At 28.5% G+C, this 16,593-nt stretch overlaps 1 protein-coding gene across 1 annotated transcript in view; it reads right to left on the bottom strand.

Annotated features, from left to right (window-relative positions):
- LOC145833723 (cilia- and flagella-associated protein 46-like) overlaps positions 1–16,593 on the bottom strand; it is a 148,969-nt gene that overhangs the window by 33,182 nt on the left and 99,194 nt on the right. The window contains exons 40-42 of the mRNA XM_082940879.1: positions 8,338–8,489; positions 4,195–4,319; positions 3,871–4,025 (exon numbers count right to left, since the gene is read on the bottom strand). Of these exons, the coding sequence (XP_082797005.1) occupies positions 3,871–4,025; positions 4,195–4,319; positions 8,338–8,489 (432 nt within the window). The remainder of the gene's footprint in view (positions 1–3,870; positions 4,026–4,194; positions 4,320–8,337; positions 8,490–16,593) is intronic.

The following is a 16,593-nucleotide window of genomic DNA, read 5'->3' as shown; positions in this document are numbered from 1 at the left end:
GCTGCTAAAACTTAGATGATCTGAATTTTAAAATACTTAATAAATAGTTGCTTTGAAATGTAATTTTATAAAGTTTTAAAGTACACTTCATTAATAAAAACTACAATAGCACAAATAATCTTATTTTAAATTTTCAATTATGACTTATCAGTTTTACCACACATGCTTGCAATTTGAAGACCATTTAAATCTTAAATTGAACTTCTAACAGAAATCTATCTTATGGAAACAACGAGTATTTAACATAAAAAACTTGACTGTTAGATTAAAAAGAACAATCAAAAGGATTATTTATGACGCTTCAAAATTTAAAAAAGATTTAAGGTTTTAAAACTTATAAATTTAGCTTTAAACATCTCTTAAAAAAATATATTATTGACATGTTTTAAACAAAGTTAAAGTTTAAAATTACCCTAAAGCTTATATGAAATTAAGATTAAAACAATCTAAAAAACTTATATCTAAATAAAAAAAGTAAAGAACTAGATAAGACATAAAACATAGTTTAAAACAATACTTCAAACACTTTCTATTACTATATACAACATGCAGCATATAAAAGTGATTCGGGAAAGTTAATAAACAAATTTGAAAGTAGTTATATAAGTGAATAAAAGAATTCTCATCGGAGTAATTGATGCAAATTTCGAAGAAGTCATTATGAATTAGTTCTACTTACCTAGTCAATAAAGAAATGTTGGATCTTAAGGATTAAGTTAAAAATCAATCTTCTTAGAACCGTAATGTTCAAATAACTAGCACTAGAATGTTGTAACGTTGTATTATAATTCAAATTCATAAAAGTACAAAATAGTTAACAAATCTAAGCACGCTAAATTCAAAACATATGACGTATTAATAATAAGTTTTGTTTTTGAAGACATGGATATGTCATGAGAGAAAATAGGTGAATCTGCAAAGAAGCGCTGGTTAAAAACAAATTGTTCGTTTTGTTTATTCGCTTCTTACTTTTGATTTTCCTTGTTTGCAACTTTACATTTCTAATTTTTTTAATAATAAAATTTATTAACTTCATAGTTGTTTATAATTTAATAGTAACTTAGTGATAGTTTAAGTTTTCTGTATTTGTATATTACTATTTCAAATAACTTTCATACTCATATTTTTATTGATATTCATATTGGTATTGATAGTTGTTATTGAATATGAGTTAGAGACGAATAAGTACAAATCGTAAAGAGAAGAGTACTAGCCGGAGCCTTGCAACTATTAGAATCGCAAGTGACTCTGAGGCAGTACCTGTTACGCTGGTGCTACCAGGCCCTCCCAAGTATGGAAATACACCTGGAAAAAATATGGAGTCAGAAATGAGTATAGACATGGTTACAAACAATATAAGTCATAGAGTTGATACTGAGGGACATAGGACAGAGAGCAATGTTGACCATGCAACCGATCCCCCAATAGGTTCAAGTGACCATGTAAGGGACGCATATTCAATTATAAAGCAGGAATTGGAACTCCAGAGAGATAGGTAGGAGAAGAAACGGCTTGAAAGACAAAAACTAGAAAATAAGATGGCGTTTGAGATCGAGAGGGCAAGGCAGAAGCGGCTAGAAAGACATAACTTAGAAAAAGAGACAATGCTTGAGATCAAAAGGGCAAGGCTTGAGCAAGAATGGCTTGAAAGTCGAAATTTGGTAATTGAAAAGACGCGTGAGCTTGAGAAAGCCAGGCAAGAGGCAGAGGAACTTGCATCTCTACAAAGACTTGCTAAGATAGAACAGGAACTCTAGGAGGTAAGGGACAGGGATAGCAGTCTGAAAACTCAACAGAACTCACCCTTACATCCAACAACACGTCATGCCCCTTTAAGTTTAAAACCAAATAACTCATCATCACATCTAATCAAAACTCGTTAAAGACTAACTGGTCAGGGACGAGCGAAGAACAGGCTTCGTGCCAGTTTGCGAGAGTTCCAACACCAGAGATGGTCGGTGCTTAGAGCAACCTAGACATTACGTCTACCGCAAACCGGTTTACGTCCACAACAACAGTGCTTTTGTTAGAGACACTGGCGTGGACAACCTCGACCGTAGGTTTCACCGTTTTACTAAAATTAAGAAACCGCGCCAAACCCTGAATTCTTTCATCGGGGAATTTGAGCGAGTAAATGTCACGGATGACTGCACCAAGTATAACATCATAGTTGGGAACTGGGTTTCCGACGAGGTGGCACAACACTTTGGGTTGGTCAGTTCTGAAAATCGCAATTTTCATTCTTTTAAAGAATTTGTTGAAAGACGTGATCATCTTTTAGCACCTATTTTTGGTAGACCTTCGGTACACACGAGTACTACTTCGTTTAGTGCGTTTGTGGCCGAGGCTACCGAATGGGCAACGGCTCATGAAGATTACCGTATTATGTGTCATAATGCTCCTAGCTCTCTAAAGAGCAGACTTTTAGATTCTTTGTGAGCCAGACTTCAATATTTTTTGTTAGAATCACACATTCTTGGACTTAGTAACAAACTGAACCTCGAAAAACGTTTACCAAAACGTGTTTCGGTCTAGTTGAGAACGTCACTTAGATTGTATTTTAGCGAATATATACGTTCAGCTTTCGTTTTATTTTAGCGACTGTTTGCTCAGCATTGCACTTATTTTGTAGTCCTCTGACTTCAATAAACACCGCGGAGAAACAAATGCAATTGTAATTCATTGCACTTTCCGACTTTCGTTGATCGCTACAACCGTTTTTTCGAGTACGCATCTACAGTGAATTATTTTCCTATAAGAATCGCCGAAAAACTAAAGCAAACGTAATTCATTACACTTTCCAGCTTACGTAGTTCGCACAAAAACGGAAGCAAGTGTATATTTGACCGGTATTGATTTCCAGCTTTCTTTATTTTTTGTAACAACCGTTTTTCAAGTAAAAACTTCTATTGTAGTTCAACCAAAGTGGACTTTTAGACGTTTCATACGCTTCAAGTCCTAGCTTGGCTCTGACTTCAGTAAGAATAGCTGAGGGCTGTATTTTTATCGCTTGTTGTTAAACATTGTAAAATAAACTTAGAGTGCCGAACATATACTTTAAGTATTAACAGTAGAAAGTAGTTAAGTAAGTGTAATACTAATCTTATTAGTGTATCGTATTTTGTTCTTTATTAAAATTATATAGTGAAGTATACGTTGAAATCACTAAAATTAAATTAAAAATTTACTTTCTAGTCTACATTAAGATTATATATCAAGTAAATAATAGAATCATAATAGACTAAATTAGAATGTCAAAAATAGAATCAGAAGATTATAAGGCCATTCTAGTTTTGACGTCTATAGTAGAAGGTAAAACTACTAAAAGAGGTCTTGATGGTTAAAATACATATTGCAAAAACTATTGTATGTTATACTCTAGAACAGTGGTCGTCAAACTAATCAAATTCTGTGTACACCAAGCAGCAAAAAATAAAATCGGTGCACCCCAAGATCTAATTTTAATATGCGCCGCTAGTGGTGGGACTACGTAAACACTTTTATTAGTACATTTCTCCTTAAAATTCATAACTCAGTTTGTATTTACATGCAAACTATTTAATAACTGAAGCTGAAACTTTTTATGTGATCCTCTTTTTAATTGACCTCTTTATTTGTTTTACCTTATTTTTACAATGATATTTTAGTTATATTGGCTTTGTCTTACATACTTATTTAATTGAACACTTCTCCGTAATTACTACAAAATCCCCAGATCAGTATTCTTTAAATACTTTTTTTAAATAAACCTAAATAAGTTTCGTGTACTCTAAGAATTTCGTGTACCCCAAAAAAAGTTTCGTGTACACTAGTGTACACCTTGACGACCACTGCTTTAGAAAACTAGCATCTTAAAATAAGGTTAAGTACTTTTTAGTTGTTCTTGAGTTTCCGATAAACGATATTCATAAGCAAAAACTTTTTCAGCTCTCAACAAAACTTCTACGAGTAAAAGTTTCATTTGGGATATTTGGCGAAATAGAGGTAAGTTAACTGATTCTCTTCCGGATCCGATAAAAGCTTGTCTGCAGAAAAATTTAGAAACAATAGATAAAAATAAACTTTTTCTAATACTTAACTATGAATAGAAATTCTAAAATATAAACTTAAGTTAAGTAAAAAAATTGAAAATATATCAATTAACTCATTATACACAACAGTAGAGTAAAAGTTGTAAATGAATAAAAAACAAACTTGCTATATTCATCTAATTCTTTTACTGACTTATAAAGAAAATTCAAAATAAATACAAGCAAGGTTTCAACTTGGTCTTTAGATTTTTGATGTTCTAAGCACTTGAGCATAACTTCAGCCATTTCCTGTATGTCAAAAACATTATAGAACAATCAAACTATTTTTAAGTAGGTTGCCCGTTAAAAACTTTACATAAATAAAAAATAAAACAAAGAGTTTCTAATATATAAGTTTTAATCGATTAAGTTTCTATGTCTTTTAAATGAAACAAACTTAAAAAATTTTATATAAAAAAGTTAGGTCACGTTTAAACATTTTTTTATATGCTCTAATTAATACTACAAACGACAAAAAAATTCTGAAACAAAATTAAAAGACTGTCTTAATAAAATAGTATTGTTGTAAATTATTTTTAAAAGATACTTTTATTGATAGAAATAAAGTATTGTTTTTTTTATATTTATCTTTGCTTTAATTTACTAATCATTTTGATTTCTTAATAATCCATGTCCTTATGGTTTTTGTTAAATTTGTAAAAATATCTGAGTTTGCTTGTTCGAAGTTTTCGCTCGATGTTGGATGTTCGTTTGCATACTGTAATTTAAGTGCAGCTCGATCATTTGTTTCGCTGAGAGTCATGTTTTTTCAGTTAAGCCAGTGAGAGCACCATATTTGGGTAGATAACGTGGTTTTTTGTCCAACATAGTGCTCATCACATTCCTTACACTTTACTACATAAACTCCAAAATTTTCAAAACCATTTTCAAAAATAAATTTCTTTTAATTTTATAGTTTACTTGCTTTTCAATTTTATGAAACTTATTTTTTTGATTATTACACTTTCTCTCTCTGTTAAATTATACACGTTTTATACAAGGATATGGATCGCCTTTTATTACACTATCTTGGTGGGCTATGATATTAGAATTTGTTTATTATGCTGCAATTGTTCGTAGACGTTTATAAGCCACCAACACATTTGAATTGTCTTTCTTTGTTTGTTAGCTTTAAGTTTTTGGGATGTTCGTCGTCCAAAAACTAACATTCACGGCAAATTCTCTTGTCTTTTTCATTGATGATGCGAACTAATTTTTCCATTCTGCTGTAATTTTAACCACATCTTCGACTAGAGCTCTGCAGAAGCAAAACTTTATATATATATTTTAAAGTTCTTCTAGATAGCGACAGTCCCATAGTCTCCAAAGTCTAATTGACTCTCCAAACACGAATTAATTGTAAATGGAGCGTGGATGATGTGACTTTCCATTATTAAACAAAAAAATTCCATTTTTTTTTTAGCTAAAACCAAATACAATTAAACCCAAGTGTGTTGGTGGTATATAACCGTCCACAAACAATTGCAACAATTTAACTAATTATAAGGGGTGAACGGCCATACAAATTCTGACAAATAGAATTCCTACAATACAAATTTTGAAAACACTGAGTTATTGTTATTTCTTTCTTTTGATAAACATTAAAAAACCCAAAAAATTTTACCATCATAATTTTTTTTATTTACCCTTCAACAGCATTTTTTATTTAGTAAAATATTTAACAAATTTGGGATGTTGCTAAATTAAGTTTGAAAACTTACTAAAATATAGTAGTTTAAGTAATGATATTTTTTATTTGTTAATAAGATTTTTTCAAACTTTTTTCTATCATTATTATTTATTGTTTATACCTACAAGATCAGTTTTTAATATCTTCAAAAATATATTACTTTTCGAGATATGGCCCTTAAAACATTTTTAAATATTTTTATTTGTTGCAATTTGAATTGCCAAGTAACCAATTAAAAGATCATAGCTCATATAAAATGCAGTTCACATCCTTGTGGAAATTGTGTTTTATGCAACCGAGGGGGGAGGTGAAATGGTCGAAAAACAAAGTTTTGTAAAATTTAAAAGCGGTAAAAATTAAATATTGAAAGAAACTATTAAGTTGCGAAAACGTTGGGAGTTTATGTGTCAAAGTTAAGGAATGTGATAAGCACTATGTTGGACAGACAATTATGTTTTTTTCCAAACGTAATGCATAATAAAAAAAAAAAAAACATGACCCTCAGCAAAACAAAAGATCGAGCTGCACTTAAAATACACTATGCAAACAAACATTATGCATCGAGCGAAAACTCTGAAAAGCATAATCAGTTATTTTTACAGATAAATGAAAAAATTTAAATAAATTATTTATAAAACAAACAAATAAAATATTCTATTACTAGAAAAAATAAATACAGACAGAACGATATTACATTTTTATCGACAATAGTAGCACTTTAAGACAATCAATTTACAGCGAATTTTTATTAAACTTTTTAATTTTAATAAACCTTAATTTAACTCTTTAATTATAATAGTTTTTAAATGTTGTTTCAAACAACTATTATTTTTATTTCATCGATAATAGTCAGTAAGTAAAACACTTTAAGACCAATAATTTACAACAAATAGTTTCTTATTTTAAGTTTTGCTTCGGTAAAGTTTTTATATTTATTTAATCGTTATCAGTTTAAGACGAATAATTTACAATAGAAAGCTTCTTATTAAGGAAAAAATTTTATATTAATAAAAAAAGCCAATGAAAACAATTATTTTATTTACATGAACTAAAAATCACAAATAAATATGATCACTACATCACATTATACTAAAACTACAATCAAACACAAAAAAACAATAAGAATACTAATAAGTATCTTAGGACTTAAGTTAAATAAGTATTTCAATTTTAAATCTAACGTGTTTGTAACACAACATAATATCACACATCAACACCAATTACTGCGAGAAAATGCAAGTAAAATGTTGTTTCATAAGCATTTCCAAAAACGTAGCTCCTTGTAATAAAACAGTTTATTTATTCTTATAATACTTGTTTACGATACTTCAAAGTGACAATTTTATATTTTTGTTTTTACAAAAAAAATTGTATCTTTTCACATTCTTTAATTCTATAAAATTAATTGTTGGTTTCACTACAACAGTTTATTTTTTGATTCAAAAAGATTTTTTTTATACTTTCCTCGATAAGAGTATCACCTTTAATACCTTTAATTACATCAAATAGTTTTTTTAATAAGATAGTTTTTATTTTAAGTACTTGTGAAGGAATTTTTTATTTCATTTAAATTTACTGCTTATTTAGAAAAATACAAAAAATATTTTACTCACATACCTTTACTTGATTTAAAACTAATTAAAAACTTGTTGGATTACTACGTCATAATTTATTTTTTCTTTTATTTTAATCTACTTGCAAATATTTGTCCAAGTTTATTGATAATCAGATTAACACTCTTGAAAGTACTACAAACTTTAACGCTCAAAAAAAAAATGTAGATTCTTTTATATAAGAATTCTTTGATTGGTTATGTATATAACGACATTTTTTTTTAATTCAAAGCACATCTACTGTGTCCTTGTAATGAAACTAACATTTCATTTTAATATTTTAAAGCTCGTGAATAAATATATAACTTTTTGTAACAATAAAAATATTTTTCATTATTCTCAAAACAAGCTTTTCCAAATTTATTTAAAAGCGGATGTTGTAAACTGTTTTACGCAGATTTCGTGACGTGCTTCCAGTGTTAAAAAAACAAACATTTTTTATTGTTAGGAGTTACATTTGTTTTAGTGCTTATAAAACCGAATTTGACTTGCATTTACTTGCAGTAGCAGTATCATTGGTGTGTGGTAAAGCTCGAAATGTTGTATTATAAAATGTTTTAGTTTAAGTCTGAAATACTTCGTTTTCTTTAGTTTAAGATACTTCTTGTTACTTGTGTTCAACTGTAGTTTTAGTTAGTGTGTCGTGTGACTATTTTATATTTGTAATTAAACTTTTGTTGACTTTTAAGTATCTTAGATGTATTTATCTTATCTAAAAATATCTATCCCCATTTAATTACCATTAGCAATTTAGATTGGATAATTAAACATCACATCAGGTTCTCTGTAACGAGACATCCTGAACCGATTTAAGAATTTTACTTTATATAATTTGCCTATATCTTATATATTTTATTTTGTCTTACCTCTATAATTTTACATGGACTTAATAATAGTTTTTATAAACTTCAAATTAATTAGAGTTATAAAAGTGTAGCATTTTTGAAGCAAATATTAAACTAACGTGCTTGGTTTTTGCTACAGTATATGCTTCTATGTATCTAGACAGCTTATCTTCTATACTTTGTAGATGTGAAATACTTTTGTACAAACTACTTGTATTGTACGCCAAACTATATAATATTTTCCTTGAACATAAGAAGTATTTACATCTGTCTGTAATTTTGTATTATAATAAATCTAAAATGTAATTTAAACTAACTAAAGACCAAACAAGTTTTCACGTCATAATTAAGTTTGGGTAACCCAACTTCGCCTGAGGTTGTTAAGATAAATCGACGGTAAAGTGCTAATTTAACTGTTCCCCTTTTAAAATGCACCAAACATGTAAAAAATATCAAATACAGTTAAAAAGCAAGATGAGCTATGAATATTTTTAGTATACTTAAAAAAATGTTTGCTTTTTTAATATAAAACTAATAAAGGTTTATTAGACGGAAACATAGTAATACAAAAATCAATTACGATAGCTTGTAGTAATGCTGTTATCATGTATCTTTCATAACTCCTAACTATTAGAAGACTATGTAGTACGATTTTTGTACCATTTTAACTTTATCAAAAAACTCTAATAAAAGTAAACAAGTTAGTAGTATTTTCTGGCTTAAAAGATGGAAACTAATTTATAAATAAAAAAACAAAAATTAACTCCTATTTTATAAAAATTTTTTTTTGGAAATTGGTACAAAAATCTATATCTAGGTTTCTGTTTAAACCAAGTTTAGCTTCGTATGTTGCAAAAAAAAATTGTTTTTGCGTTTGGTAGTTAGTGCTTTGGAAAAGATACAGTTTGTTTTGTATTTCTACAACATTAAAGAAATTAGTAGTATTCTAGGGCTTATAAGATGGAAATTAATTTATCAAAACGAATAACAAAAATTAACTCTCATTTAATATAAAAAATAAAAATCATTTTATATATCGATACAAAAATCGATATCTATGTTTCTGTTTTACCAGTTTAGCTTCGTATGTTGCAAAAACAACTTTTTCTTACGTTTGGTAGTTAGTGATTTGGAAAAGATACAGTTTCTTTTGTATTTATTATTTTTATTTGTGCTCTTTCGTGTTGTGTTTAAATATTATTAAAAATAATATTTAAATTTTGCGTAGTGATTTTGATAACTTACTTTTCATAATATAAGTGTAATGTCTAAATAGAAAAAATTAATAAAAAATGTCTGTTTTACTAACCATAATTTTTCCAAGCTCATTTAACATTTACCACTTACAACAAAACTCGTATATTTTCAAAAGCTTTTTGAAATAAAATATAAAATAAACATGAGTAATTTATATGTATTAAGTTGCAAATGATTAAAAAAAATGCTAGCAGGCACAAAAAAAGCAGTTATATGAAGCAATATATAAAAAGGTCCGATAATTCCTTCTAATCCGGAATTTTATGGACAAGGTATTCCTGATCAACTACCTCTGCTGTAAGTTAAGATATATAGTTTTGAAATGCCCACCAATTATTTTACACTTAGTCTACGACAATGTATAATAATTTTATAGCGCTATGACTTTCAATATTTAAGTTAAAAAGCTGTCTTACAGCATAAGGTTACATATATAGTCAAGACTTTATCTAAGCCTCATATAATAATAAACTACAAACTCAGCATTGAATTTCATGTTTAAACGGAGGATTACAGAAATGTTCTCAAAACTATCCTAAAATAAATATGTTTACTAAATGAACTTATGTAAACTTTAGAGGGAAAATTGTATTGTACCAAAAACAATAATTTGAATAGTTTAAAATATACAAAGTAACTCAGACTTAAGGCATACTGCCATTTTGTCTAAAGAGAATGAGAGAAAAAAAAGCAGGCACTTTTACGAAAGAGCTTCAAAATTGTCCGAAGAGAGAAATATGTTCAGTTGTTTTTAGATGTATAAGTAGTATTTCTTTAGGTTTTATACGTTTAGACTTCAACATTAAACACAATTTTTTTAGTTGTTACTTTGTTAATACAGTTTTAGGTTGTTACTTCTGCAGCGATAACTTCTTGAATCCGAATTGGGCAGTCGTATAGAGTTCAGGGCAGTTGTAAAGTTTTAAAAAAGGGCTTGCAATACAATTTAATAAAATATCTCAATTAATTTTCTTCGAATTGATCGAATAAATGTATACTATACCTAATAAAATAACAGAATTAAGTGCGTTCAGCAAAAATTTTCGCTCGACTTAACCGGTCATAAACTGTGTTTTGCGAATAAAGTAACTACTCCTTGAATATAAATTCTAAACTTTGAATTCAGAACGATTTAGCAAGACTAGGGTAGTTGTTAGCATATTTGCTTTGTATCGTTCTGAAGAGATTTATAACACAAATGAATAACACGGAAACAGTATAGAAAGTCGAACACCGCAAGAGAGCGTAATTATTGGGCATTGCTTAAGTTTCTTGACTTTGCGCATTACTGATTTTCGTTCAGCGAGCTACTTATTTTATATTATACTTATTTTCTGGCGTTCTTTTTAAGATCGTAGTTTGTTTATATTGTAAAATAAATTGTGAGTGATAATTTGCACTTGTTTACTAACTACAAATTAATCTAGTTAGTCTTAGACACTTATAATACCTAATTAGAAGGCCAGTCTAGATTATAGAAATACTTTATAACGTAGGCTTAAATGTAGAATATTTATCCAACTCTATCAGTGGTAATAATCACTGATACTTACTATGAGAACTAGCAGCGAGAACCGCATACCTTTGTCAGCCTTTAACCTTTCGAATTTAGTGACTAAGTACTCTATGCGTGCACTAACGGCTGAAAAGGCTTTGGATGCTAGTAAATATAGTCAATCATGTGTCCCTGAGCTTACTAACATATCTGACCGACACAAAATGTTGCCAGACGAACAAATGTTAGTATTAAGAGCAGAGATTTATAGTGATTAACTTAAGTCCTAATAAATGAATTATTCGTTTTGATATCTATATAATAAATTTATTTTGTATTGTTACTTCATGGTTTCCCAACGCGGGCCAAGTAGCCCCCTTGGGTGCCATAAGGAGCAAATGGGCCGAGGGGGGGGGGGGGCATGAGGTCTTAATTTGAAACTTAAATTATATATTCTAAGGATGACGACAAAGAGCAAAAAATAAGGTCATAAGTGTTTTTAATGGAAGGTTTAGATATTATGGATAATTTTTAGGATATTTAGGGGGGCATAAGCTATAAAAGGGATGTAAGCATATCTGCTTTGTCTCGTTATGAAAAGAGTTTTAGAAACACGCGAAAAACGCGGAAACGATATAAAAAGCTGAACACCGCGAGAGAAGCGGTTTTGTTGCGTAAGGTTAAGCGTGTGTAGGCGTATGTGCTTAGTTTTCGAATCCTATATTTGAATATGTTTGAGACGTTTTTTTGAGTCGCTTGTTATTTAGCTTTATTCGTTATCGGGCATTGTGCTATATTCTCGACGACGTCACTGATTTTCATTTAACAAGTCATTTAGCTTATTTTCTAAGAGCGTAGATCGTTCATCTTGTAAAACAAATTGTAGTATTAATTAGAATTTGTTTACTACCTAGAATTTAACCTAGTAAAGCTTATATTTCTAGCACTTATTTATCGGCTAGATTATATTACACCTCTTATAAGGTACGGGTAATTTTAATATACTTTCGTTAAAACTACCAGTAGTAAAAACACCGATAAATGAATATGAACGCTAGCAGCAAGAAACCCATACCTTTATCAGCCTATGGCCGCTCGAGATTAGTTACTGAGCATCCAAAGGGTGCTCAAGCTGCTAAAAAGGTTTTGGATGCTATTAAGCACATACTTATAAGTAACCCTGAGACAACTAACATATCAGACAATGTGTCAGACGAGCCAAAATTCTTAGTATTAAAAGCTGAGGGTTATAGGGGGAGCCACAAGACTGTTCTTTTAAACTTACACGAGATATTCTGGAGCTGATGATGTAGAACAAAAAAAAAGTTTATAAGCGTTTTTAATGGTAGTTTTATGTGAAATTATGTTGGAAAAGGCCATAGCTTTTTTTATTTCATTAAAGGGGGCCTTTTGATAAAAAAAAACTAGAAATCCTGGTTTACATCGTATTAAATAGAAAACTACATTTTATCATTGTTGTTATATATAACTATCCAATCTATTATTTATTTTCACAGTTTATTTTTAATAAAACAATGTTTCACTCTTATATTGGCATATAGGAGATCATCAGTTGTAATATAAATCTGAAAAAAGTTTTTGAACAAAATAAATGGAAGTTAAGTAAAAATATTAAATAAAACAAATCGAAAAACAAAGTATTGAACTTTGGTTTAACAACAAAAAATAAAATTTAATAATGCTAAAATTAACTAAAAATTTAATGCTTACGTTAAATTTTTAAGAAATTTATTGGTAATATAGACTAGAAAAAAAAATTATGATAGTTAATAACTTAAAATAGTAATAAAACAGGACTTATATTGAAATTAGTTGCCTAAAAATAGAAATATAATGATAACACAAGATTTACAATTGATAAGGTTTTACGTTGACTGTTGAAAAATAAAGCTTAAAATTTTTAACTTAGATTTATGACACAACTATATTGTTGTTTAAATTATTGTACAAGTTGAAGTAATATGTTTTTGAACTGTTTTTTTCCGGTGCATTACTTATTTAAAAAATATAACAAAGTACATTTCATTTTACTTAAATTTATTTTAGTACTTTAGTAGTAAGGCTCATCAGAAATTGTATCTTACTAAGTTAGAATGAATACAAATTGAAATAAAATCATACTGTAGTTTAAAGTTTTAAAATATAAGATGACGTAATAATCGAATGTTGAAATTAACTAGGCGCTTATGCTATATACATTTAGTATACTAATATAACTCGTTAGAATTAAAACAATCTAAAATAAACACAAGTGATAAAAATTAAAATTAAAATTATACTTTAAAATAAAATTTAACAAGAAACTAATTACTTTAAAATTACTTAAAATAAGGAATTAAAAAGTCTAGTTTGGTATACGAACTTTTTCTGCTTACATAAACTGGTCCTTAAAGATTGAATACATAAGGCTTCCAGAATATGCAGTTGAAAAGAGTTCTCCGCTCTCACTAAAATTGAAAAATTTTTCTATTTATAATTTTTAACACACTCAGGATGGTCCAACAAATTGTTGCTCAATTGCCGAGAAATATTTTTTCGTTGGATTCTCCGAACGGCCATCAAACCAGCTTTTCAAGACTTTCGGAACATGCTGATCGATTCTTACATGAAATCTTTGAGATGTTTTTCCACGTAGTCACTACAACAGTGACAACTAAATTTATAGATGATGTTACTTTTTTCATGGGTGGGAGAAACATCTTTGTAAATTCCACTTAGATGTCGATCAGTATACAAAACTGTTCTTAAATGAACAGAGCTGAAAACCCGGTTTATTTCCTCTGAAGTTTTTTTTAGAAAACCTCTCAGAAATATTTCCAAGGTAAGGAAGTTTTAAGTATACTGAGGGCCAATCATTTTAAAGCTGTTGAACTTCTAGTTCTTGATATAACTTTCGAAACTAAGTTACCTGGATAACCAAGGGAAAAAAAGTGTCTGAAGAGTTTTCAACTCGCCTTCAAGAAAGCAAGAAGAACAAAGTCTGGTGAAACGCTTCACAGAAATTGAACAAAACAAATTGAAAAACAAAGTATTGAACTTATAGTTTAAAAACAAAAAAAAACTTAATGATGCTAAAATTAACAAAAAGTTTAATGCTTATGTTACATTTTTAAGAATTTTATTGGTAATATAGACTAGAAAAAAATTATGATAATTAATAACTTAAAATAGTAATAAAACAGGACTTATATTGAAAGTAGTTGCCAAAAAAATAGAAATATAATAATAAACACAAAATTTGCAATTGATAAGGTTTTACATTGACTGTTGAAAATTAAAGCTCAACATTTTTAACTTAGATTTATGAACTATATTGTTGTCTAAATTAGTGTACAAGTTGAAATAATATGTTTTTGTTATAAGTTTAGAAAATTTTGTTAAATTGTCTTAATGGATAATCAAAAGTTTTAATTTGGGATCGTATTTTGATGTAAAAAAAATCTTAGAAGCGATAAAAACTCCTTACAATTACAAATAATTTAACTTACTAATTAACGGGTGCTAGTTCAAGTTTTAAAGCAGAGTTTCTAAAAATGTGGACAGATTGCAAACAGCTCGTACCTCTTATTTAAGTTGACTTTTTTGTTAGCATCGGCTATCTCTATTTTTTCTAAAATACAAGTTTTGCAGATGCTTTATATGCTTTTAATTTCCCCAATGTGGTGGAGGATGCTCCATTTTATGTCGTAAATTTTCTTTACGGTATGGTTTGTATATATTGTTAGTCAGGTTTAAAGTTTTATCTAAGAAATTACATACGGTTGTGCCAACGTCGATACTTATTTTGAAGCAAATTTCGTTAAATAGTTTAATTGTTTTCTTTTTTATATTTTCTAGTGATTGATTGCTTTTTTGTTCTATAATAGCAAGGCCGTCATCTCTGTATAAGCCGATCTCGTTGGCGTTATAAACAGATTTAAGGCGGTCTAGGAGGAATAGTCCCACAAGGTCGCAGAGCTCAGCGTTGAAAAAAGTGCCCATCGGTACATCGAATAACGCATTTTCATCATTTTTGATCCAAATTTTATTGTCATAGGTTAAATTTGTTTTGCATGTGTGTTCAATTAACTTAATATCGTTATCTTCTATATCTGTATACGTTTTTGTAAAGTGTATGGCTTTTATTAGGTGGTGTATTTAATACTCGGGTAGATGTTAAATATGTCAAATGTTATAAAGCATTTTTTATTTTTCTGTTCAATTTTTTGCTAACAATTTTTTGCTTAGAATGCTAACAAAAACAACAAGTCAACGTTAATAAGAGGTACGAGCTGTTTGCAATCTGTCCACATTTTTAGAAACTCTGCTTTAAAACTTAAACTAGCACCTGTTAATTAGTAAGTTAAATCATTTGTAATTGTATGGAGTTTTTATCGCCTCTAAGATTTTTTTTACATTAAAATTAAAATTTTTGATTACATAAACGTTATTCAATAAGACAATTTAACAAATTTTTTTAAACTTGTAAGAAAAACATATTATTTCAACTTGTACACTAATTTAAACAACAATATAGTTATGTCATAAATCTAAGTTAAAAATTTTGAGTTTTAATTTTTAACAGTCAATGTAAAACCTTATCAATTGCAAATCTTGTGTTTATTATTATATTTCTATTTTTTGGCAACTAATTTCAATGAGAGTCCTGTTTTATTACTATTTTAACTTATTAATTATCTTTTTTTTTCTAGTCTATATTACCAATAAAATTCTTAAAAATTTATAATAAGCATTAGTTTTTTAGTTAATTTTAGCATCATTAACTTTTTTTGTGTTGTTGAACCAAAGTTCAATACTTTGTTTTTCTATTTGTTTTATTTAATATTTTTACTTAACTTCCATTTATTTTGTTCAAAAACTTTTTTCAGATTTATATTACAACTGATGATCTCCTATATGCCAATATAAGAGTGAAACATTGTTTTATTAAAAATAAACTGTGAAAATAAATAAGAGATAAACATTTACTTAAAAGATATCTAAGTTGAGAATTTTGAATTGTTTGATTTAAAACAAATTACAATAATATAAGTAACCAATGCTTAAATTAAACCAATTACATTTACACTTATATTATATTTAGTACTGTAGAGATAATTTCTAAGCATTAAGATAGCTAGTAAAATACACCAGTTATATCAATTAAGCAGCATTCAAAGTACACTATTGGTATTAATAGCAGGAAAGGTATAGTTTTGTCGGCGTCTAACATCTGCAAGAAGTCAACTAAGCACACAACGCGTGCGCAAAAATCTGAAAAGACGTATTGTTCTAGAAAATTCTTATTCAAAAAATACTCCAAACCTTGTATAGCAGACGATTATACAGAAAACAGAGTTTACGTTTATCAGAACCCCAACATTTATAAATAGAGTTCAAAACGCCTAGTGTCAAATGATTTGGTTATTTTATAAAGTTGTAAATTTTAGACTTGAATAAAGAGACAAATTGCGGCAAGCTAAAAAAATGACTCGAATTTGATTTTTTTATTAAAAGTTAAATAGAAACAAGTAAAGCGTAATTAATAAGTTTGTTTTAAATTGCTTACGTGAAATTGCCTCTGCTTTTAAGCTACATTTTTAAAGTTTACCTATGTTTTTAT

This window comes from Thalia democratica, chromosome 4 (assembly GCF_965202585.1).
Source record: "Thalia democratica chromosome 4, ktThaDemo2.hap1.1, whole genome shotgun sequence".
NCBI lineage: Eukaryota > Metazoa > Chordata > Thaliacea > Salpida > Salpidae > Thalia > Thalia democratica.
The sequence above is the reverse complement of the archived record's forward strand: the minus strand, read 5'-3'. Positions and strand labels throughout refer to the sequence as shown.